The 26,121-nt window shown below is 44.0% G+C and overlaps 1 protein-coding gene across 6 annotated transcripts in view; it reads left to right on the top strand.

Moving 5' to 3' along the window:
* Window positions 1-26,121, top strand: part of SEPTIN10 (septin 10) — a 69,141-nt gene that overhangs the window by 28,407 nt on the left and 14,613 nt on the right. The window contains exons 8-12 of one of the 6 annotated variants that reach the window (XR_012159731.1): window positions 4,558-4,626; window positions 8,385-8,517; window positions 19,743-19,933; window positions 20,181-20,340; window positions 21,310-21,359. Coding sequence is in view for 5 of the 6 variants with exons in the window: in XM_073350858.1 (XP_073206959.1) it covers window positions 4,558-4,626; window positions 8,385-8,517; window positions 19,743-19,933; window positions 20,181-20,304 (517 nt within the window). In the remaining variant the exon portion in view is untranslated. Of the gene's footprint in view, window positions 1-4,557; window positions 4,627-8,384; window positions 8,518-19,742; window positions 19,938-20,180; window positions 20,341-21,309; window positions 22,448-26,121 lie in introns of those variants that run through there. The other 5 variants (XM_073350858.1, XM_073350838.1, XM_073350830.1 and 2 more) reach the window with 5 other exon arrangements.

Here is a 26,121-nt window from a genome sequence, read left to right on the forward strand (position 1 = left end):
ACCAGGTGGTAATGCAGAACATCAACTACCATGAGAGAAATCTGAATGTAACTGCACATGTATAGAACATTTGATTAGATAATCTTGAGTTGTCCTCCAATCAGGACACTATGTAGTGAATTAGATCATTCTTGACCAAACTATTTGCAGGCCTAAAGTTGCAGCATTATACCTCTATGTTTTAACACTCTACTCACTGGATGTTGATTGGAATTAGATTCTCTGACAAGAAATCAGAAGTACAGAAAGCTATAACTGCCATTTTTGTGTGGTTGTATTGGGGGCCTATTGAATAGCTAGCCTACTGAGAACCCTGTGGTTGATGACGAGCATACTCTGTCGTGACAGATGAATTAGATATGCTTAGCCACAACTAATGAAGGCACCATTGTTTTTTAAGGAGGGAAACAGGTACAGTAAAAGAATTTAAAGAGAAGAATTAACTAACTGATTTATTGTGACAAAAGTAAGCAAGCGGGGTCTGTATGCATTCTCTCCATGCTGTGTACCACAATAGGAATTACATTGATAAAGAGAAAGCACTTGGTTTGTCTGGAGGAAAATTTACGTAACTTTATAATGAGAAAAAAGAATTCAGAGGATTAATTTGATATACAGCCAGCCCAATAATGTAACATCATCCATAAAGTATTTGATGGAACTATTACACAAAACATAGAATAAACTACAGAAAGTCTACTAATTGGAATTAAATCCATCAGCAATATGGGGAAAAGGGTGGCTCTGCCCCACAGAACACAATACGGTAGAACCTCAATAATTCCCACTTTAGTAAACTGCAAACCCAGTCATTTCTCAGAAAAATGACCATCTTGGCCACTTCTCAGCAAAAATGTATTTACAAAGTGAGTTGCTAAATTATTAAAACTTCAACACTTTTACAAAATATATTCTAGTACGTTTACTACTATTTAGCAGTGTAAGGTATTACTACAAATAATTAAAATTAAATTGTACTCAATAAATGAACAAAGTACATTTAGGGAAGTCAGTTTCCCTGATGTTTTATAATTGTTTGTTCACTTGCCAAATTTGATGATCTGCAACGGGTTTCTCAGTCAGTGTAAAGTAGCAAAATTTTGCTATATTTGAATCATATGCTGGCTTTGCTGCATCAGGAGCTTTGTGGTGTTTCATGTATGTCATTTTGATGATTTAATAAATACATACCCTCATATAGTTACCACTAATGTATGATTGATAATCAGTTTTGAATTTAATTTTAGTTCAGAACTGTTCCTTTTGCAGGGAAACAGCAATAGGTCTTGTATTGTCAGGACTGCTGATGAGGTCATAGGCAGAGAGAACATAATTGGTTTTCATAAATTGTCTAGTATGAAAAACTATGCTGGTAAGTGTCCATTGCATGTAAGGCAGTGGAATTATTATTGTGCCCCAAAGCATGCTAGGTCCTCTCAGAAAACCTGGAAAAAAATGGTCCCTATTCCAAATTGAAAAGTTAGAAACATACTTAAGATACAAGTGGGTGTAACAAGGAATAGGGATGGAGAGCAAAGATAACAATGTTTCATGGTTAAGTAGGCCAATAAATATAGTAGTCCTCCTCATCTAATGTCCTCTGTGAGTTTGCTTAGTAATACGAACAGGTAACTGTGTTTTATTTGTAACTGCATTCCAGACTTTTTTTGTTTATAATAGAATTCTAACAAATCACTATATCCTAATCTCCAAGGGATTTAAATGGAGCTGGTTGTAATTTAGATTGTATTAATCTGAATTAAGGATGTCTACCCAATAAATCTTATACATGTGCCTTGTAAAAGACTACTTGTATGAAAAGAGAGATCAGATGAATCACATAGGTGTATGATGAGATAAGCTTCACGTGTGAGGCCCTATCCCAAAAGGGTATTACTAAATATAATGATGTATACTAAACAAACATCAGTCTAAACAGAGATGTGTGGTATACAGTTTTAGAAACTGGAATTTATCATCTAACACTTTGTAGGGTGTATGGTTCATCATGGTTCATCAAACATAATTGGTTTGGTCATGTGGTTATAACTCTGTTTACTAGCCCTGAAACTAGCCAACCTGTTACCAGTCTGGAAATCAAGTTGTTGAAGGAATCAGAATTTAAAAGTTCATGAGTGAAGGAGGGGAGAGGTTGAGAGAGAGATAATTGTATGGTAGCTGTTTGAAGAGAATAAATGATTGAGTGGATTTGCAAGCTATCAGGATACTACTTGTATCATGTACTTGAATTAGATAGGCTGTTCTTAAAGATGAGTGTCTTTCTGCTTGCTTCCAGTCATAATCAGTCAGAGCCTGAATCTGACAGGTGTAGAGCACCTGCAACTTCCTTGGAGTAAAAGTTGTGATAGTCAGGCCCCCGTTTATATATGGCCATTAATGCAGAAACAATACTGACCAGAGCTATTGGAGCTTTCAATGTGAAATTACTGTCCTAAAGCCCATTTACCACTTAAACAAATGATCATTACTTGTACCTCATCAATTTGTAGGAAATCTGTGAGTGGAATTATATTATACTGTGTATACAATCCAGCAGAAGTGTTTGTTCCTCTCTTCTCTCCTCTGCTGTAGCTAGAAGTGTGTGCAGACAGAGTCCAGAGTGAAGTGATTCCTGGCTGGTGATTGCCCTAAGTCTTTCCTTTGGTTCCCACATTGGCAGATGGTAGGAGGCTAGCTGACAGCAAATAAGCATCCCTCATGCAGTCCACTGCTCGCTGACCCAATGCTGTGTCAGGGCCTACTCCAGGATATTTCCTAAATTCTTTCCTTAGGTGATGTTTATCCTTTGGTGGAAGAAAACTGACTGTCACAGGAGCATTGAAAATATACGCTACTAGTTTGCATAGATGGGGAAAGATACATACAGCTTGTAAAATGGATGTTTGTTTACTTTCTTGGATTGAAGTTAATCTTTTTTTATTCTTCTTCTTTATTCTTCTTATTCTTTATTTATTTTTCTACATTCACAACATGTGTGTCTCACAAGCTTCCCAGCTAATTTTCTTTTAAGGGGAACAGAATGCCCAAAATTGGAGCAACCAGTTATTCCTTGGGTTAATCACCCTTTTTTAAGCCATGGTGTCAGGTTACATTTTATATTCCCCAGAGCAGGCACTTGTCCTTGTTCTGAGGGGTTTCAGAGAAGGGCAGCAAGAGTAATTAGGAGCATGTGAAGAAAGATTGGGATTGTTTACCATAAAAAGAAGATGAATAAAAAGGGACATTACAGAAGTATAGAGAAGGTTGATTAGTAGATTCTGTTGTCCCAGGCCATAACATAAGTACAAGGAGAAATTAAGTGACATTGATAGATGGCAAAATCAAAACTGATAAAATGAAGTATTTTCCCCCCACAATGCTCATTACAGTAGGATGTCTTCCAAGTCCGAAATTACTGCGGTTCAAAGAGGGTTTGGATGTTCTTGCTAACCATATAGAGCAGTGGTTTTCAACCTGTGATCTGCAGAGCCCTGGATATCTGCAAACTGACTTAAGATTTCCAAAGATGTCCACATGTTCTTTTTGAAATTTTTTAGGGGTCTGCAAATGAAAAAAGGTTGAAAACCACTGATACAGAGTTTACAGTTAGTGCTTAAAAAAGTGTTGGAAGGGTTATAAAACCTCTCATGTCAGGGTTTAAGCCAATCTCTAACCACTAGGAATAAGGATGAGACTGTCATGGGGGCCAGACTATCTCTCAGCTGCCTACTGTGGGGTTTCTTGCACCTTCTCCTGAAGTATCTGGTGCTGGCTGCTGTCATAGATGGGATACTGTACTGGATGGATCATAGGTCTGATCCTCTATGGGAATTCCCGTCTTCTGTTTAAAGTGCTATGCTGTGTGTATATGTAAAGAATAAAAACAATAAAATCATGACAGCCATTATTGCTAAAAGGATCTTAAACCCCAACTTTAACCAGTCATTTAGATACAGGTTGCCTCTCGTTCAGGCCTTTATTTGGGTAAACGCCTAGGTACGTTCTGAAAGTCCACTGTTGTCAACTTTAGGAAACCTCTGGGATAGTAAGTCTAAGGACTCCCTGAAAACACCTTGCCACCATCTTCAGAGTTTAAATCTTGAGAATGTTAACTGTAGTGCCGGGGGCAGGGATAGCTCAGTGGTTTGGGCATTGGCCTGCTAAACCCAGTGTTGTGAGCTCAGTCCTTGAGGGGGCCATTTAGGGATCTGGGGCAAAAATTGGGGGATTGGTCCTGCTTTGAGCAGGGGGTTGGACTAGATGACCTCCTGACGTTCCTTCCAACCCTGATATTCTATGATAACTCATGTTGGCTTTTGATACTGAAGAATTCTAAAACTTTCTGTCAAATGCAGGGTTTTATTAATAGAATATATCTGAGGAGTAAGTTACCTGAATGACTCTTAAGGTAGGTTATTTGGATCACTCTCTTTATATTTTTATCAGCTTGTAAATTTGATCTTCGTGAGATGAAATATTAAGTGTCCTACTAAGCCTTTTTAAATTAAGCTCATTGATCATGAGCAAAACTTGATTGATTTGCACCTTTGTTTTTAGGGTCCCTCTACTAAAGGGTTACACAGATAGCAAAAAGTCTATATCTCACAGCCACACTTCTGTAGAAAGGTAGGTAGTAGTGCTATAGTGAAGTATGTGAAGAGTATTAGTAAGATATTAAAAATTATCTACCTTACTTGTACATAAATGCCTTTGTCTCAAACCCCCTTCCCCCAACAGCCCCTCTTACAGAAAGGGTGATAATATCCATGTATTAGATTTTCATTTTAAAATTGGAGTGCATTATATGAAGCATGTCAGAGCCAGTGTTGTGTACATTTTGAAAAGCATTTAACTGACCACAGTATACAAAATTACATTAGATACGTATAGTGCCAACTTAAACTCTGATGAAATATAAACCACTCTTAAAATAAATCACTTTTTAGATCATTGTTCTGCTGACATTAAACGTGGGGAGGTTTGAAGTTATTACATGTTCTGTTTTTGTCATTGTGATTTGCAAAACAATACTATATTCTAGAAACAAACTGAAAAAAGAACAACAGTACTTTTATAAGTGATTATTTGGTAAATCTGGTATCTTGAAGGCAGACTTCTTTGTGTGAACTTCATGGATGCATACCATTTTAGCCAGTATTTTTCTCTGCAGAACTATTCCTATAAATATAATTTTCAACATATATCTAAGTGACTGAATTTCTAGGAAAGGTGCCTTATTTTCTCTATTTCTTTTAATTTGAAAGAAGATAGCATTAAAGTCTTGTGGTGATGATTTTTATTTTTAAAGAAGTGACCTGGTCTCATCTCATAAAACTATTGACCTTTCACCATTCCAGCACTAAATCTGAGCTGTTCAAGTGATGACTTATCTTATATTTGACACTTTTAATGCTCTAAAAAATACCCCAGCTGCAGGTCAACAACAACTATCTGTCTAGGAACTTAAATTATAGCATGGTATCAAAACATTTCACAAACATAAATTCATTAATCTTCCCAACAGCCTTTTCTTTTATTAAGCTGGCTTGTACTGAGAGACTTGAGATGGTTGCTTCTGTTACTTTTTTTTAAAAATGGACTGTTCATTTGGTTGAAAAAACACACCGTACCTAGGGCAGGTCTACATTACAGCGGGGTTTGATGCTCTTGAGATCGTTCCACTGGTGGTCGATTTAGTGGGTCTAGTAAAGACCTGCCAAATTGACTGCAGATCGCTCTCCAGTCGACCCCTGAACTCTACCCCCAACGAAAAGAGTAAGGTAAATGTAGACCCTGCGGTAACTTGACCTAAGGTACGTCGACTCCAGCTACATTATTCACATAGCTGGAGTTGTGTAGCAAAGGTTGACCTACCGCGGTAGTGTAGACATAGCCTGAGATACAGTAACTTACTTCTGTCACAATGCTTGTACCCCACATTGGGAGAGGAGAAGAGGAAGGAAAGTAGTGTTGTCACATTGACTAACTTACTAGTGGTGTCAGACTCTTACCTGGTAGTGAATTGGGGAGAGCTTTAGAGTAAGAAGAGGTGAATCAACCCCCTCTGCCATTATCCCACTGAAAGGATGTTGCAGTCCCACCACCCAGCAGTCAATGAGGCAGTAAGCAACAAAGTGCTGAATGTGTGGAGGAAAAAAAGTAGTGAAGGAACAACATCTGATTTAATAATTGCCACATTCAGCAACAAGACTTTCATAGAAGGATGAAAGAAAAAAGTGGAGTGAATAGACTGTCAGCACCGGTGATGTCATTCTTTGTGTTACGTTGACTCAAAATGGATTGATATTTAGGATTGGGGAGCTTTCCTGCCACTGTCATAGAATTAAGTACAAATAACAAGAGATGAAATTGTTTGTTTATTGTAACGTCTACATCAGCAAGTTCTTAGTTTTCCTGATGCCGAACTTTTTATACTGAAGCTTACTTTGAGTGGTAACAGCTGAACAGGATTTAAATCTGTTAATGTGCCAAAAAGGAAGAACATAAGTTAATGAATAAAAAGATGTTGATGCAGTGTTTCAGCAGCCTGGAAGGAAGCCAGGAACCTTGCTCTTGATATCTGAGGAAAGATGCCAGATGCAGCTAGAAAAGAGAATAAAAATAGTAAAAAAGGCAAACAGGGCACACACAGCACCAGAACAGAGAGGGACATCATTGCCAACATTACGATTTTGTCATGGTTATTTTTACTAAAAAGTCACTGACAGGTTGTGGACAATAAACAGAAATTCACAGAGGCCTGCAATCTGTCTGTGATTTTACTAAAAATAATGGGGAGTGCTGACATGGGGAGCGACTGAAGCCCAAGCCCCAGGGAGGGGGGATGAGAGTCTAAGCCCCACTAGTGAAAGAGGGGAACTCCAGCATCCACTGCCATGGCAACTGACAGTTCTGGGGCCCCTGCTGCCACCCTGGCAGCTCAGAGATCTGGGACCCCTGCTGCCTGCAGTGGCTTGGAGCTGTGGGACCCCCAGCAGCTGGCAGCTCCAGCCCCGCTGCCCCAGGGCACAAGGCTGAGGCAGAAAATGTCACTGAGGTCTCTGAAAGTCATGGAATCCGTGACCTTTGTGACACAATCTTATCCTTAATCATTGCTAATACTTCGAAGATCCTTTTATTAAACTTCTCATCAGCATTATTTCCTGTAAGAGACAGGCCCAGGTCCTCAGCTGGTGTAAAATAAATGGACTTATCTATATCAGCTAAGGATCTGGCCCACAACTCAATTATCGTAGACTTTGCTGTCTTACAAAAGATTTATTCAGATACTTTTTGGAAAGAGTATTTTTCATCCAAGCGTGACATAACAAAGATAGGTAGGTTGTCCTTATTTTTAAGATGGGAACTGAAGTGTGGGTACAGGAATAAAACAACATGATCTGATTAACAGTTTTGTTGTTGTTACCCTGCTTCTGTGTTTTGTGTCCAGGTGTTTGCTTGATGGCTTGAACTATTTTTTTTTTTAAACCCTCTTAATAATTTCAAAGATCAGTATGGTAAGCTTCAAATGTGTTCACTTCTGTGAAGACACTAATTTTTTTGAAACCATACTAACAAAAATATTTTTTGTTAAGGAAATTCAAACATTTCAAGAAATAAGCCTATATTGTGGATATCAAAGTACTTGTAAAATCAGATATCACCTTTAACCACATGACTATCACAGATATTCAATTTTGAAATCACATAAAGAATTCTATATATTTTGTTTGAGGGTCACATTATTTCCCTTCATTAAGGTTGGGACTTCTTACTTTACTTATTTCCCCAAGGATAGCTTTTTCATAGGGGCATAATCAGTCTAACAGCTGTTATGTGCAAAGTAGCATCTCGGATTAAACATTTCAGAGACACTAAGTTTTCATTGATTACGATCAGTCTGTGTAAGTGTGAGAGAACTCTTATCCTTTTCCAACATTTTTGAGCGTCCTGCCACCTCCTTTTCTTGTAAACTCCAAAATCGTACAAATTGGAGATTGAGAGTGTTCCTACTCCACGTTTCAAGAATTGTAACAGTCCTAAACTGCTGTAATTTGAAGTGCTTCAAATAAGCTCAGTAAATGGCTTCTTGTCAGGTTTTTTTAAATCTACCCAGACACGTTTACTTAGAAAGATCAAAACCTACAAAGGTGTAGGGAGTAGTTCCTTCTATTTAAGGTTGTTTATTACTTGCATATGAGAAGTTTGAGAGATTTGTACATGAGTTGAACTACTTGTTAAAGTAATGTGCCAAACTGTATTTACATGCTTCCTTTATGTTTCCTTATGTTACAAACAATATGATAGAGACTATAAATTCTCTGGACTTCATTATTATTATTATTAACTTATATTAATATTATTAATATAATTATTAACTTCAGTCTACAGGAGACCTATGAAGCTAAGAGGCATGAGTTCTTTGGCGAATTGCAACGGAAGGAGGAGGAGATGAGACAGATGTTTGTGCAGAGAGTCAAGGAGAAAGAAGCAATATTGAAAGAAGCTGAGCGAGAGGCAAGTATGCCTCTCTCTTTTTAATTCACTGGTGTTTGGAATATTTTAGCAAAATCACTACTACTATCATACCTATTAATTATTAACTTTTGTATAGCACTAGAGCTGAAAGGACAGCATGGGTTGAGTTCCATTGTGCTAGACACTGTACAGAAATATAATAATGGCAATATCTTTCCTCAAAGAGCTTATAGTTAAAGGACTGGACAGATGGAGAAGAGAAACAAGTGGGCTTGGTCAGAGTGATGGAGACAGGCTAACATAACAGTCTGCACAGTTCTTAGCCCTTCTGTAGCAATGATCACAGCTCACCATGGCCTAGCCATTATCAGATGGCAGTTTTCTATATGCATTATGGCGGAGGTGAGTTTTCAGGAGGGAGCTGAAAGAAGATAAGGTGGTGATGACAGATTTTGATTGGGAGCATTTTCTATACATGGTGCTTAGCATGGGAAGAAGCACAGAAGTTCATGTTGCAGAGGTGGGTGATTGAGTCATTGGTGGAATTAAAAGTGGGAGTCAACATTGCAGTAAAATGAGTCAGATGGGGTGGGGCTAAATTGTGGAGTGCTTTTAAAAAAAGGACATAATTTGTTTGATGCATTGAGGGTGCGGGAGGGAGCGGTGGATGAAGTCTAAACTAGTAAATATCCTGTTTATATTATTTATAAGTCCACCATTGCAGTAGTATCTAGGTATATCTTTTGAATCAAAAGAAATTGCAAGATTTCTATAGAAATCTGCAGGTTTTCAATTTTCTTCAGCCCAAACAGCTGAATGTGTGGTTATGCCCATAAACAATGGTATTCTGGAGTTGTGTAGGGACTTTGGGTTAACCCAAGCTTCAATTCATACGAACTTTAAAGCAGGCATACTCTACGTATCAAATTCCTGAGAAGGATTTTGAATATCTTTTTACTTTCACCCAATACCAGACTCTCTCTGGTAGTGGTAGTAGCTAATGAGAAATCTAGACTGGAGCTTCTAGATCCTTACTTAATAAAGATGTGAAGTAGATGGATCTCTTGAGATCTGAGACATTTGTCAGTGCAACAAATTCCTCAGAGAATTATCTACCATCAAGCAATGCTAGCAAAATAATTTTCTTACCCTCTAGCCGCCTTATTCAACATTCCATAAGATGTCCTACGTGTTTACCTCAAATCCTGTCTTAAAGTGGTTTCTGATTTCCATCTCAGTTAGGTGATTAATATTGCATTTTTCCTTGCAATGCAGGTGCATTTGAAAGGAATTCAGCTCCACACTTTGAATGTCAAGAGGTCTTAATTTTATTTTCTAAATAGGATCAAACTAATCCACAAATTGCCCTACATTACTTGTGGTGTGTGGGATAGGATTAGGATCATAAACTCCTTCCCAGCATAAGACTGCCCAAGCAGATCAGGATATGAATAATTTATTGTGTTCAGCAACCAATGGGTTTCAGGGCACATTCAGGTAGGTCTAAGGCAGCCTCTACAACATACCTTTGCAATTTGCTTCTCTGATATACGCAAGATAGTTTGCAATGTTGTAGCCATGTTGGTATCAGGATATGAGAGAGAGTGTGTAGATGAGATAATCTTTTATTGGGTCAACTTCTTTTGGTGAAAAGTACAAGTTTTCAAGCTCAGGATCAAATTAACTTTTTGTAGACCTGGCGCCAAACGTATTTGTGGGGCATGGCACAGGGGTCAGGAGGGTCGGTCCTCAGAGCGAGGGGCTGGTTGGGGGCAGTGAGACAGGGTATGGTGCGGTGGGAGTGGCCCCGCTTCGTGCTTCCCAGCACAAGGGCACTGTTTACAAACCTGCAGCGCACTGGTCCGCCCTGCATTGCCAGTGTGCCCTTTCCCCTTGGGGGTGGGCCCATGCCACATCACCCCCCGTTCAGTGCCCCGCCCTTATGCCCAGTGCCCCTTGCCCAGAGACCTCCACCACAGATCCCTATGGCCAGCACTTCCCCCTTCCCCCCCGACCACCCAACTGCCCAGCACCCCCCTTGTAGTCCCACCATCACAGCTGCACAGCAACCCATGAGGGAATTCTGCATCAAAAAATAAAAAATTCTGCACACAATATTTTAAAATTCTACAAATTTTATTTGTCAATAAATAAATGTGGAAGCTCCAGCATTGCAGAGGGGAGCACAGGCCACTGGTTGCATGGAGGTGGGAGATCACCCTCCAGCATCCCACCAGCCCACCCCGGGACAGGGACTCAGCAGTGAGGCTGCACATGACCCTGACACAGCGCAAGGGCCAGGCCTGCCCCAGAAACACCATGTGGGCCTGCCCCTCTGCGCCAGAAACACCAGGTATGGACAGGCAGACTCAGTCTGGCAGCGGGATCCAAGTGCAGAGGGACTTAGTGTGGGGAGATCCAGGTGGGGGTAAGAGGGTTCTGGATGTGGGCGGCTCAGTGGGGGATCTGGATGCACAGGGACTCATTGGGGGGGGTTCCAGGTGCAGGGGCAATAGAACTCTGCAGCAGTGTCCAGGTGAAGGTGGTTGGGGCTCAGCATGGGGTGTCTAGGTGTGGGGAGCTCAGCGGGGGGGAGCAGGGTCTGGGGGCAGGGGAGATGGGGTTCATTTGGGGTGGAGGTCCAGGTGCAGCTGGTTGGGACTCATTGGGGTGCTCCAGGTGTAGGGGAGGTGGGGTTTGTCAGGGTGGGGATTTGATGGGCCTGTTTAACGGGGGAGCCCCAGCTCCTGCCCCGGGGATGCTGCATGCTGGGCTCCCACTTCTCCTATCCCCTTCTCTTCCCCATCCAATGCCCCTTCCTCACTGCTCCATCCCCTCCCCATCCCATTCCTCTTCCCGCCCCCTGCCCTGTCCCACCATGAACACTCACTGTGGTACAAAAAACAGGATGACTCCAAGCACACAGAAGGGGAGCACAACCAACACTAGGACCCAGAAGGCAGCATCCAGCTGCAAAGTCAGCAGAGCTGAGCAGCACCCTTCTTTTTCAGCTGGGCAGCTCTGCGTTCACGGAAATGGGGGGCAGCGGCATGTGACTGCATGTGCCCCCCCACTCCTCGCTTCTGCCCCCCCCATATTTAGGGTTGCCAACTTTCTACTTGCACAAAACCGAACACCGCTGCCCCACCCCTTCTCCAAGGCCCTGCTCCAGCTCACTCAATCCTCCCCTCCCTCTGTTGCTCGCTCTCCCCACCCTCACTCCCTTGCTCATTTCCACAGGGCTAGGGCAGGGGGTTGGGGTGCAGGAGGGGATGAGGGCTGAGGGTGCGGGCTCCAGGGTGGGGCCAGAAATGAGTTCAGGGTGCGGGAGGGGGCTCCGGGCTGAGGCAGTGGGTTGGGATGCGGGACGGGGTGAGGGCCCCAGCTGTGGGTGTGGGCTCTGGGGTGGGGCCAGGGATGAGGGGGTTGGGGTACAGGAGAGGACCCAGGCCTGGGACAGGGGGTTGGGGTGAGGGCTCTGGCTGGGAATGCAGACTCTTGGGTGGAGCTGGGAATGAGGAGTTTGGGGTGCTGGAGGGGGCTCCGGGCTGGGATAGAGGAGTTCAGAGGACAGAAGGGGGATCAGGGCTGGGGCAGGGGGTTGGGGCACGGGAGGTGGTCAGGAGTGTAGGCTTTGGGTGGTGCTTACCTCAGGCAGCTCCTGGAAGCAGCAGCATGTCCACCCTCTGGCTCCTACGCGGAGGCACAGCCAGGTGGCTCTGTGCTGCCCCATCCGATGTAGCAGCACCCACCCCGCAGCTCCCATTGCCACGGTTCCCGGCCAGTGGGAGCTATAGAGCTGGCGCTTGGGGCGGGGGCAGCCTGTGGAGCTCCCTGGTTGCCCCTACACTTAGAAGCCGGAGGGTGGACATGCCGCTGCTTCCAGGAGCCGTGTGGAGCCACGGCAGGTCAGGAGCTTGCCTTAGCCCCACTGCACTGACCGGATTTTTAACAGCCTGGTCAGCAGTGCTGACCGGAGCCACCAGGGTCCCTCTTCGGCTGGGCGTTCCAGTCGAAAATCGGACACCTGGCAACCCTACCCAAACTCAGCCCATGGGCATTCCCAGCCCTCCCACTCCCCTGGCTTCCCTTTGCTTCTTTGTCACTTTCTAAAGGGAAGCAAAGAAATCTGCAGGGGGACCTTTTTTGATTCCCCCAGGAGTACCCCACACAGACCCCCCCCTCCATTGTCCAGTGCCCCCACCCCAATCTCCCAAAGACCCACTCCCCCACGCCCTGCCTGTCCTCCAGCCACAGCCTGCTGAGAAGTGACTATGTCTGCGCATGGGCTGAGCCCCCAGCACAGCTGGGGCTGGTCAGGGATCGCTCTGGCTCCTCGGGAGCAGCACAATCGCCAGGCCAGAGCCTCCCTGGGCTGGGCTCCCTCAGGACCCACTTGCCTGGAGGGGCCCAGCCCACTGCGCTGCCCCCCACCAACTGGCCGAGACTGGCCTGATCCCTGCACTGGTCCCAGACAGCTCAGCCTGGGGAGGTGGGCAGAGTCCCACAGGTGGTGGGAAGCAGAGACTGTCTGAGCCAGAGCTACATTTGCAAATAGAGCAGAGCCCTGGGACCCCCCGAGAGCCTGCTCACCCCAGCTGTGCCACTGGCCCCACACCCACGGGTCAGGCAGGAGGGAGGGAGGTGAGGAAGAGTGAGTGGTGGGTGGGGCCTTGAGTCAGAGCACAGGCAGAGCGGAGTGGGGACGTGGGGCTATGGTCTGGACACCAGGGCCCCTTCTGAGTGTGGGCCCGGTGCCATGGTCAACCCGGTAATGTTCAGGCTATACACATCTCTTCTTCAAGTCTGGGGAAGGAAGCAGAGTGTCTGAGCTAAATACAAGTTGGGATGGATCTTGTTAAGCAGAAGGGGTAACCCATGTTTGAGGTTGTCACTTGAAATAAAGTGGGTAATTGGGGGTTAGATTGTTATGCACAAAGGGTTTGAAGTGGACAATTAAGAGTAGCAGGCAATGTGGTGTGTTAAAAATTCTTGTAATAAGCCATAAAAGCAGTGTCCCTGTAAAGTCAATGGTTTTTGGTTTGTAGCAAGAGTTATGAATTTAAGTTCCCATGGTCTCCTTTTGAAGGTGTTATGCAGGTTTGATTTAAGGACAAGTATTAAAAGATCGGACATGAAATAATTGTGAAAAGCGTTCACCCACAGTGATATGTTGTGTTTGTCTTTTATTGTTTTTCTATGTGAACTCTTTTGAAAGCATAGTGATTTTGGGGGCATTTGATGCCCTGGATGATGTACACTACATGTAATAAGCATGTGTAGAACCTATGGATCTTGAAAGGTGTGTTATGGGAGGTACTGATCTTTGTAGCTGTGGAGATATGTCTTCAGGTTTTGCGTTTGTTGTTCTGGAAGTGTCTGGTGCTGCTTTGAGTTTACATTTAACAGCAAACGCTTTGTCCAAACCATGGGAATGGCCATTGGTACTAGGCTGGCTCCACAATATGCCAGCCTCTTCATGGGTCACTTCAAGGAAGAATTTCTGGAAAAATGCACCATGAAAACTAGTGATATTCCTGAGATACATTGATAATAGTTTCATCCTCTGGACAGAAGACCTAAACTCCCTCATAGATTTTCATCACAACTTTAACAACCCCCAGCTATCCATCAGACTCTCTGTAGAACACTCCCACACCAGCATCAATTCCCTGGACACCATGATTAGCTTAAACAATGGAACTCTACAAACAGCTATATACAAGAAACCCACATATCACCACGCTTATCTCCACAGATCCAGCAACCACCCCAGACACACCAAAAAGTGTATTGTCTACAGCCAGCCACTCAAATACCACAGTATTTGCTCCAAAGAGAAAGTCCAGGTTACACACCTAAACACACTTCAAGCCACCTTCACTAAACAAGGACATTCCACCAGAGAAGTAGATCGCATTCTGGAAAGAGACACCAAATACTCTAGGAGAACATTCTTCAATACAGGGAAAAAAGAAGGGAACCTCCCCCCCACCCCCGAAACCACTGACTGCATACCCCTAGCAACACAGTTATATCGACCTACCTCCTGGTGTAGTTTCACCTCCGCCTCTTGGGGAGGTGGAGTACCTACGCGATGGGAAAAGCTATCCTGTCGGTGTAGGTAGTGTCTTCGCTAAATGCCATGGCTGCACAGTTGCAGTTTTCATAGAATCATAGAATATCAGGGTTGGAAGGGACCTCAGGAGGTCATCTAGTCCAACCCCCCTGCTCAAAGCAGGACCAATCCCCAACTAAATCATCCCAGCCACGGCTTTGTCAAGCCTGACCTTAAAAACTTCTAAGGAAGGAGATTCCACCACCTCCCTAGGTAATGCATTCCAGTGCTTCGCTACCCTCCTAGTGAAAAAGTTTTCCTAATATCCAACCTAAACCTCCCCCACTGCAACTTGAGACCATTACTCCTTGTTCTGTCATCTGCTACCACTGAGAACAGTATAGATCCATCCTCTTTGGAACCCCCTTTCAGGTAGTTGAAAGCAGCTATCAAATCCCCCTTCATTCTTCTTTTCTGCAGACTAAACAATCCCAGTTCCCTCAGCCTCTCCTCAGAAGTCATGTGTTCCAGTCCCCTAATCATTTTTGTTGCCCTCCACTGGACACTTTCCAATTTTTCCACATCCTTCTTGTAGTGTGGGGCCCAAAACTGGACACAGTACTCCAGATGAAGCCTCACCAATGTCCAATAGAGGGGAATGATCACATCCCTCGATCTGCTGGCAGTGCCCCTACTTATACAGCCCAAAATGCCATTGGCCTTCTTGGCAACAAGGGCATACTGTTGACTCATATCCAGCTTCTCGTCCACTGTCACCCCTAGGTCCTTTTCTGCAGAACTGCTGCCTAGCCATTCGGTCCCTAGTCTGTAGCGGTACATGGGATTCTTCCGTCCTAAGTGCAGGACTCTGCACTTGTCCTTGTTGAACCTCATCAGATTTCTTTTGGCCCAATCCTCTAATTTGTCTAGGGCCCTCTGTATCCTATCCCTACCCTCCAGCGTATCTACCTCTCCTTCCAGTTTAGTGTCATCTGCAAACTTGCTGAGGGTGCAATCCACACCATCCTCCAGATCATTTATGAAGATATTGAACAAAACCGGCCCGAGGACCGACCCTTGGGGCACTCCACTTGATACCGGCTGCCAACTAGACATGGAGCCATTGATCGCTACCCGTTGAGACCAACAATCTAGCCAGCTCTCTATCCACCTTATAGTCCATTCATCCAGCCCATACTACTTTAACTTGCTGGCAAGAATACTGTGGGAGACCGTGTCAAAAGGTTTGCTAAAGTCAAGGAACAACACGTCCACTGCTTTCCCCTAATCCACAGAGCCAGTTATCTCGTCATAGAAGGCAATTAGATTAGTCAGGCATGACTTGCCCTTGGTGAATCCATGCTGACTGTTCCTGATCACTTTCCTCTCCTCTAAATGCATCAGAATTGATTCCTTGAGGACCTGTTCCATGATTTTTCCAGGGACTGAGGTGAGGCTGACTGGCCTGTAGTTCCCAGGATCCTCCTCCTTCCCTTTTTTAAAGATGGGCACTACATTAACCTTTTTCCAGTCGTCTGGGACTTCCCCCGATCGGCATGAGTTTTCAAAGATAATGGCCAATGGCTCTGCAATCACATTCGCCAACTCCTTTAGCACTCTCGGATGCAGCGCATCCGGCCCCATGGACTTGTGCTCGTCCAGCTTTTCTAAATAGTCCCAAACCACTTCTTTCTCCACAGAGGGCTGGTCACTTCCTCCCCATGCTGTGCTGCCCAGTGCAGTAGTCTGAGAGTTGACTTGTTCGTGAAGACAGAGGCAAAAAACCCATTGAGTACTTCAGCTTTTTCCACATCCTCTGTCACTAGGTTACCTCTCTCATTCAGTAAGGGGCCCACGCTTTCCTTGACATCCTTCTTGTTGCTAACATACCTGAAGAAACCCTTCTTGTTACTCTTAACATCTCTTGCTAGCTGCAACTCCAGGTGTGATTTGGCCTTCCTGATTTCACTCCTGCATGCCCGAGCAATATTTTTATACTCTTCCCTGGTCATTTGTCCAATCTTCCAGTTCTTGTAAGCTTCTTTTTTGTGTTTAAGATCAGCAAGGATTTCACTGTGAAGCCAAGCTGGTCTCCTGCCATATTTACTCTTCTTTCTACACATCGGGATGGTTTGTCCCTGTAACCTCAATAAGGATTCTTTAAAATACAGCCAGCTCTCCTGGACTCCTTTCCTCCATATGTTATTCTCCCAGGGGATCCTGCCCATCAGTTCCCTGAGGGAGTCAAAGTCTGCTTTTCTGAAGTCCAGGGTCTGTATTCTGCTGCTCTCCTTTCTTCCCTGTGTCAGGATCCTGAACTCGACCATCTCATGGTCACTGCCTCCCAGGTTCCCATCCACTTTTGCTTCCCCTACTAATTCTTCCCTGTTTGTGAGCAGCAGGTCAAGAAGAGCTCTGCCCCTAGGTTCCTGCAGCACTTGCACCAGGAAATTGTCCCCTACACTTTCCAAAAACTTCCTGGATTCTCTGTGCACTGCTGTATTGCTCTCGCAGCAGATATCAGGGTGATTGAAGTCTCCCATGAGAACCAGGGCCTGCGATCTAGTAACTTCCGTGAGTTGAAGAAAGCCTTGTCCACCTCATCCCCCTGGTCCGGTGGTCTATAGCAGACTCCCACCATGACATCACCCTTGTTGCTCACACTTCTAAACTTAATCCAGAGACTCTCAGGTTTTTCTGCAGTTTCATACTTGAGCTCTGAGCAGTCATACTGCTCCCTTACATACAATGCAACTCCCCCACCTTTTCTGCCCTTCCTGTCCTTCCTGAACAGTTTATATCCATCCATGACACTACTCCAGTCATGTGAGCTATCCCACCAAGTCTCTGTTATTCCAGTCACATCATAATTCCTTGACTGTGCCAGGACTTCCAGTTCTCCCTGCTTGTTTCCCAGGTTTCTTGCATTTGTGTATAGGCACTTGAGATAACTCGCTGATCGTCCCTCTTTCTCAGTATGAGGCAGGAGCCCTTCCCTCTCGCGTGCTTCTGCTCGTGCTTCCTCCCGGTATCCCACTTCCCTCAGGGCTTTGGTCTCCTTCCCCCGGTGAACCTAGTTTAAAGCCCTCCTCACTAGGTTAGCCAGCCTGCTTGCGAAGATGCTCTTCCCTCTCATCATTAGGTGGAGCCCGTCTCTGCCTAGCACTCCTCCTTCTTGGAACACCATCACATAGTCAAAGAATCCAAAGCCTTCTCTCCGACACCACCTGCGTAGCCATTTGTTGACTTCCATGATTCAACGGTCTCTACCCAGGCCTTTTCCTTCCACGGGAAGGATGGACGAGAAGACCACTTGCACCTCAAACTCCTTTATGCTTCTTCCCAGAGCCACGTAGTCTGCAGTGATCTGCTCAAGGTCATTCTTGGCAGTATCATTGGTGCCCACGTGGAGAGGCAGGAAGGGGTAGCGATTCGAGGGCTTGATGAGTCTCTGCAGTCTCTCCATCACATTGTGAATCCTAGCTTCTGGCAAGCAGCAGACTTCTCTGTTTTTTCTGGTCAGGGCAGCAGATAGATGACTCAGTCCCCCTGAGGAGAGCGTCCCAAGCCTCCTTCTCTTGGGAATGGTGGTCGTGGAACTCCAAAACCTAGGACAGTGCATCTCATGCCTTCCAATCGGCGGAGTCTCCTTCTGTTCCCTTCCCTCAGATGTATCATGTCGTCCACTCTCAGTTTTGTAAGTGTAGACAACCTCTCAGAGGCTGCTTCCTTCCCCAGACCTGAAGGAGAGCTCTGTGTAGCTCAGAGGACTTGTACTTTCCACTGACAGAAGTTGGTCCAGTAAAAGATATTACCTCACCTACCTTATCTGTCTTGTATGCAAGGTTGGTATTTGGAACTCTTTATGCAACATTACTCTCTGTACCTGAATTCTTCCCAATTCAGGACAGTAGTCTTGCAGTTACTTCTAAATACTGCTCCTCAGACTGACCAACCTACGGGGTCACTACTTGCTTGTTAATCTCCCAAGTGTGGCAGTCCATATGGACAGCTTCAACAGAGGTTTTGAGCATGCAGTGGTTCACTCGGATCTGTAACTGCACAGATCCAAAGAGAAATTAAGGCTATGTCTATACTCTGGACCTTATAACAGCACAGCTGTACCGCTGAAGTTGTGCCACTGTAAGGTCTCCTGTGTAGTTGGTTTATGCCAGCAGAAGAGCTCTCTGCTGCCAGCATAATTAAACCACCCCCAACGAGCGGCAGTATATATATTGGTGGGAGACGCTCTCCTGCTGACGTAGCACTGTCCACACCAGCACTTTTGTTGGTGAGGGGTGTGGTTTTTTTCACACCCCTACCTGACAAAAGTTTTGCAGACAGAAGTGCTAGTGTAGACAAAGCCTAAAATGTGTTTCTTCAGAGAACAATTCTTTCAAATAAATAATTAGCTCTTGTGATACAACAAATTGTTTTTCTCCGACTACTCAAATTGTAGTCATAGACAGTGGGCTACATACATATACAGCCATCTGATGGCTTTCTGACCATCTAGTTTTAGGGAGATAGAAGTCTTAGATATTCTGCCCAACAAGTCCTAATTTTCGAATGCTCTGCTAATCTTTCCCTCTTCTCAGAGGTTCCAATATCAAAGAGCTTCCCAACTCCAGTTTATATCAAGCTGTTGTTTTTCTTTACTCAGCTCAGTGATGATTGGATACTCCTCTGTTGAACCATAAAGGGGGCCCTCTCTTCAGAAATGTTACCTGTGGATGCCTCAATTTTTGATCCATATAAAATATTTCCTGATGCAAATCTAGTGCCCTATTTAGTTCTTGCAATTTATTGGCTCCAGCATTAAGTTACCCATGTGTCTCCCTGTTAATTTTTAATACGAATTAAAATCTGTATGCATGTCATCCTAAATGTCTTTTTTTAAAAAGTTGTTTGGAAAAAAATGGTTGTTTGAGCCTTTTTTGCAAATACATATAAATATGTGATTGTGTACTTCAAAAGTTTCTTTTACTTAAAGTTTTTTTTAACAGGACTATGGTGCCCCTGTGGTTGATTTATGAAGCAGTGTTTTAAGAACTCAAGATATGTAAGAAATCTACAATGCTAACAACATGCAAGCTATCTATGTAGCTTACTAAGTTTGCTTTAGTATTAGTGAGTGTTTTCCTTTGGCAAGGCTACCACCGTGTGTCACTAGTTGGAAATGCAATTTTTGTGCTTTGGTTAACAGCTGCAGGCTAAATTTGAACACCTTAAACGACTTCACCAAGAAGAGAGGATGAAGCTGGAGGAAAAAAGAAAACTCCTGGAAGATGATATGATTGCATTCAATAAAAGAAAAGCTGCTACTGAGTTACTTCAAGCACAGGCATTTGCATCTACACCTAGCGTTAGTTTGAAAAAAGACAAGGACCGTAAAAAGTAAGTGCTAACTAGCAGTCTAGCTAGGATATCAATAGAGAAAAAAGTCTTCACATTTCAAAGAGTTCTTTAGTCATAACCAAGCTTCAGTCATTTTAATAAACAGTGTGAATATGTTATCTTTTATATGATGAGAATTAAAGTATGAATAATCATTATGCTTGAGTCATTGGCTCAAATAACTTCGCTATTTTGACTGATCTGAGGAGCTGCTGTATATTCCATGAGAGTTCTTTTTTTCAATAAGGGATCCAGGTTTTCGGCTTGAACTCCTGTGCTTTGATGTCAGAGATCATGAAATTGTGAACGTGCAGGAACAGAGTGAGAAGTTAGAAAGGGACAGAAACTCTCACAGGGAATTCCAGAAATAGCAGTTGGATGCAATTGTCAAGTGTTATGGGTTTAGGGTATGTGTTAGTTTCAAAAGTTGTAGAAAATGTAGAATTGATCTTTATAGTTACTACTTTTATCTTGCATTTCTTCTTTTATTCTTTGTGTTATCATATGCTATGCTATTTTCTAGTAAAGAGTGAAGCCAATGTGGATCTTTGCCAGTGCTAAACAGTAATCTTTGCTGGGTCAATGGCACTCATTGGCTTGTAATCCTCCAATGCCTCCTCGCCACTGAGGAACCAGTTACTCTGCCATAGTTGTGACTGTATCATCACATACATTACAAACAAGTATTTTCAGGATTTTGTAACGTGGTCATACAGTTGTGCTGTATCCTGAATATGGCCCACATTTTTTCACTTTTGGAGCCAATTGACTTTTGTCTTGTGAAAACTTGAAAAAGTTGTGGAGTTACAGGGGTCCTTTAAAAACAGAACTCCCAAATAAGTCGTTAAAACAAATGTGTTTTCACAAAGTAAATGGATGCACACAAAATATGTTTTAACTTTGAGTGTGACAAAAACAAACATCATAAAATTAATCATTTTTTTTCCTTGATGGTGGATTACAGTTTAACTGTAAATAACTGTCTGCTTTGTTGTTTGTGTCAGTCTTATTGAAATTGAAAGTTCAATTTTTATCTGATATGCAGCTGTATGTCACTGGCCAACTGCTATGCATAATTTTAGAAGTTATATGGGCACACACATTCCCACGTATGCTGGAGCAAGACCAGGCTTGACTTTTTCTGTGTATACATCAGTATTCTATTTCTACTTCACCTTCTCAAAATTGCATCTTATAAATAATGTAGCTACTTTCTTTTCCCTTCATGTAGTCTTCTGTAAGAATTGTACATGAAAATGGATTTATTAAAATTGATTTATTAACTATGCCATTATGAATAATTCTTGAGTATAAAGTTTTTAATTTTCTCTATATTTACTAATGTATACTAATGTATTTTTCTGTTTCATTTCCAGCTTTATGTAATACAGAGGATTATGGAAAGCAAATGTTAAAAATTATACAAGTAAGCTATAGTTTCCTATGCTTTTTCTTTTTCTTCTGTATTTCTTACCAAACAAGAATTTGGAAAATGGCCATTACTACTGCAAGTTACAGAAGAAAAGTATATGGTCAATATGCATAAAGCATTGTAAGTTACTGTCACATTAATATAATTTAATGAACATTTCCATTAAGCAGCTACGTTGATATGCCCTTATACTTTATGTGCATATGGCCAAGTCACATTTAAGTGCATTGTACCAAAGAAAATATCTCTGCCGTAAACAGTTTTCATTCATAATATGAATGCTGTAGTAGAGAAGTATTCAGTGAAGATATATATTATATTATATTATAGCCTTTTGAAAGTAATTTTGATACATTGTTTACTTACTAAACAGCACTTAATGTAACTTCTGAAGTGTTTTGAAATGTATTAAATATTTAAATCTGCTCAAATAACCACTTATTAATTTTGCTGACAATGGTTTGTTTTTTATAGAAACACTGTCCTGATTTTGTGATCTAAGCTTTCTAATGAAAACAAATTATGGTCTTCAGTGCTGTAGTGTTGCATGCTAATATATTTGTAGTTGACATTACTAATTGAAGACCAAGTCATTTAAAAATATGGTCTAATCTACTTTCATCTGCTTTTCAGTCTTTGGCCTCTTTACATGTATTCCGTGGTTCAGAAGCTGGGCAGTTTTAAAATTAACTGGGCTATTAAAGACACTCGAGTAACTTTACAAACACGAATAGTCCCATTTATTTCAATAAGACTACTTGCATGCATAAGTTAAACACGTGTATAACTGTTTCCAGGATTGGAGCCTTACTTTATTTGTATCTCTTTACTACATAAAGACAAACTGTTTAGTGTCTTACAGAAAAGGTTGAAGAATCATTTTTTAAAAACAAACTTCAGAAAGTAGCCGTAGCTTTGTAGTGTTAAAATTATGTCATACAACTAGAACAGATGGCTAAACTTCCCTTTTGTTAACTTCAGCATCTTTAGGTTAAAGCACATTTAAAACAATCCTTATATTTTAAAAGTCCCCAATAACTATTTATCTGCAATAGTCTATAGACAATGTAATTCTCCAAAGATGACTTGTATATTATTATTTTTTAAATAAAATATTAGTTGCTAAAATGTGTCTAAATTGCTTTAAATCCTACTTTTGTGTGTGGTGGTGTTAGATACACAGGGTGAGACTTCATGTTACTCTTAAAAATAAACTAAAGTAGTACAGTTGCAATTTTTCAAACATTTTTCTTAAACAAATGATTTATTGGCCAAAATAAAATTTTAGTTCTGGCACATTGGCTCAAGAAGTCAGACTGGTTCACAAACTGTTACTGTGCTTAAGCTCTGGCCCTTCTGAGTTTATTTAGACTGGGGAGATAATGCACACAAAGATAAGATAAGGTGATAGGAGGGGAGGAGAATAATGGAAAGGAGTAGTATAATAGGAGATGAAGTGTAGCTTGGAAAAGTCCATAACTGCCTTTGTGTGCACTTGCCCTGAAATATAAGATACTGGATAAATGTTGGTGTGTGCACTTGCATATCTAACAGTACAACAGAGTTCAAAGCATTAGAAAGCAATTACTGATCTTACAGTCATCATGTGGGAAATAAGAGTTTAGGTGGAACACTTTTTAATTTACTGTAATTCTGTATATGTTCATTAAGTAGGCACTTCTGAAAGGACTATTCTGCTCATGTAGTGATTGCTAGGATATTCATTCTAGTTTCATTGTTCTTGTTTTGATGCCCCCTATCACAATGCATACTGTATGCATTATTAAGGCTAAGATTTTAAGGCATGGATATTTTTAATAGAAGTCACGGAGAGGCCACGGGTAATAAAGAAGAATTCATGGAAGCCCGTGAGCTGTCCCTGACTTTTACTAAAAAATATCCCTGACAAAATGAGGAGCCCAGCTCCGGGGTCCCCCCACTGCCTGCAGATGTTGGGCAGCTGCAAGGGCTGCTCTGAAGTCTGGAGGCCCCCACCACCAGTGAGGGCTCAGTGCTCTGGCGTACCTACGGCGGCTGGGAGCTTTGAAGGACCCCTGGCGCCCATGGTGGTTTGGAACTCTAGGGACAGCAGCTCAGAGCTCCAGGATACCTCTGCGCCCCATGGCAACTGGGAGCTGCGGGGGGCCCCCGCTGCGCAAGGCAGCCAGGAGCTCTGGCCCCGCCGTCCTTTGCAGCTCGGCGCTGCGGGGAGCCTCCGCCGCCAACTGCAGCTTGGAGCTCTGGGGAACCCCACTGCCTGTGTTGGCTGGGAGTTGTGGGAGGGCCCCGCTGCCCGCAGCAGCTCGGTGCTCCGGGGGGGGTCCCTGCAGCGGCAAGGAGCTGAGGCCCTGCAGTGGCTGGGAACTCCAGGGGCCCCTGTCACCCATGGCCATGGGGAGCTGCAGGGTCCCCCCCCCCGCCCCTCGCACCGGTGGGGTGGAGGGACGGGACCCTGCAGCTCCTGGCTGACAGGGCCGAATTCATGGAGGTCACTAGAAATCACAGATTCTGTGACTTCCACAGCCTCCGTGGAAAAAATTGTAACCTGTGTGTGTGTGTGTGTGTATGTGTACAATACACAATATATATAAATATACGCATTCTGGGCCACTGGAACAGTTGCTCTGTTAGGTAAAGAACCAAAGAACATAAGAACGGCCGTACTGGGTCAGACCAAAGGTCCATCTAACCCAGTATCCTGTCTTCTGACAGTGGCCAATGCCAGGTGCTTCAGAGGGAATGAACAGAACAGGTAATTATCAAGTGATCCATCCCCTGTCACCCATTCCCAGCTTCTTGCAAACCGAGGCTAGGGACACTTCAGAGCATGGTTTTGCATTCCTGCCTATCCTGGCTAATAGCAGTGATGGATTTATCCTCCATGAACTTACCTAGTTCTTTTTTGAATCCTGTTATAGTCTTCACAACATCCTCAGGCAAAGAGTTCTGCTTTGTGTGAAGAAATACTTCCTTTTGTTTGTTTGAAACCTGCTGCTTATTAATTTCATGTAGTGACCCCCTAGTTCTTGTGTTATGAGGAGTATAACACTTCCTTATTTACTTTCTCCACACCAGTCATGATTTTGTACTTTAAACTATAAAACATACAAAGATCACATTAGGTAATGTAACTTTAATGATATAGTAATATTTGTACGTTGGCTTTGATTTTCTCTCACAGCAAAATTTTATTTTAATCCCCTGCTGTTGCTGATACAAGATTTTCCTTTTTCCATATTCAAGATAATCTACAGTTGCACAATGAAATTAGGTGGAGAAAATACCTGACTTAAAATAGTGTACTGATATTTTCTGTATTTCATGGAGTCATTGTAACATATGGAAACAAGAACTGCTTGTGACAATCAGCATCATTAAGCAGCATCTCAACCTTTACCAAGAAGGGGCAGAGCCATAACTAAGCATTTTGCTTGACCCAGGCTCCAATCATATTTGCACCCACTAGAAGCAACATAGAGGGGAGGCACGCAGGGTCACATGCCCACTCAGATTTTTGTCTCCCATTTAGCACAGAGGTTTTCTAACTGTGGACCATGCCTCCCTAGGGGGATGTGCCCCACAGTTTAAAAACAGTTGCTTCCTGCCGGTAGCCAGCAGATTGGAAGCTGGTAGGAGCTGCCTGGCCCGTTCAGACCCTTGGCGCTCCATGTTGTGGGAGCCAGAGCACTGGCTGGCTGCCTGGCAGCCCTCCCTGCCCTGCTCCCCGAGCCAGGCCACCTCTGCACAGACAGGCAGTCCCCAGGCAGGGTGGGTGGCACAGCTCCAACCTGCGCCTGACATGCTCTTGCCTCTTCCCTGAAGGAGCTCAGCACTGGCTGGCGACACCCTTTGGAGCTGGCCCCCCCTGCCCATGGAGCCTGACTGCCATGAGATGCTCCCTATTGCCTGGAGGACTCATTCCCCTGGGGCACCTGCCTCTCAGCAGCCCGGTCACACCCTGCTCACTGCCCAGGGACCTGCCATTGCAGCCAGGTCACTCTCTCCCCACTTCCTGCTCGCAGAGCAGAACCAGCCCTTGCTCCCTGGGCCCCAGCCCCATGATTCCAGGATCTCGGTCTCACAGCCCAAGCTTTGAGCTCAGCCATGCGATTCTGGGGCCGAGCCCAGGGCTGGTGGCAGGCGACTGCTGGCAGGATGGACTTGCTCCCGCCAACTGCTGAAACCAAGGCTGTGAGAACAGAGTAACCCCTAGGGTTACCATATTTCAAGTTCCCAAATAGAGGACACTGGAGGGGGTTATGGGGGGTGCTGGAGGGGTGTCTGTGTACTGGGAGGGATATCTGGGAGTGCTGGAAGGGGTGTCTACAGGGAGGGAGTATTTGGGGGGTGCTGGAGGGGTGTCTGTACTGGGTGGGCTCCCCAGGCTGGGAGGGCATGAGCCATCTTAACGGGAGCACCAGCTGCTGCTGCTGACGGGATGCTGCATGCAGGGCTCCTGCTTCCCCCCATTCCCCATCCCCTCCCCTTCTCTTCCCCACTGCCACATCCTCTTCGTCTCCCCATCTCATCCCCTTTCCTCTCCCCACTGCTCATTGCCCCAATGCCCATCCCACATCTGCCTCTACCTGCCTCTATCCCCGTATCACCCTGCACTCACCATTGTACAGAAAACAGCCTGGTGGCCACATTGGGCAGCCAGCTCCGTAGAAGGGGAAGACAACCAGCCCTAGGACCCAGGAGGCAGCATCAGCTGCAAAGGCAGTGAGCACCCTGCAGGAGAAGCAGCTGGAACCTC

This window comes from Lepidochelys kempii, chromosome 1 (assembly GCF_965140265.1).
Source record: "Lepidochelys kempii isolate rLepKem1 chromosome 1, rLepKem1.hap2, whole genome shotgun sequence".
In the NCBI taxonomy this organism is placed as follows: Eukaryota; Metazoa; Chordata; order Testudines; family Cheloniidae; genus Lepidochelys; species Lepidochelys kempii.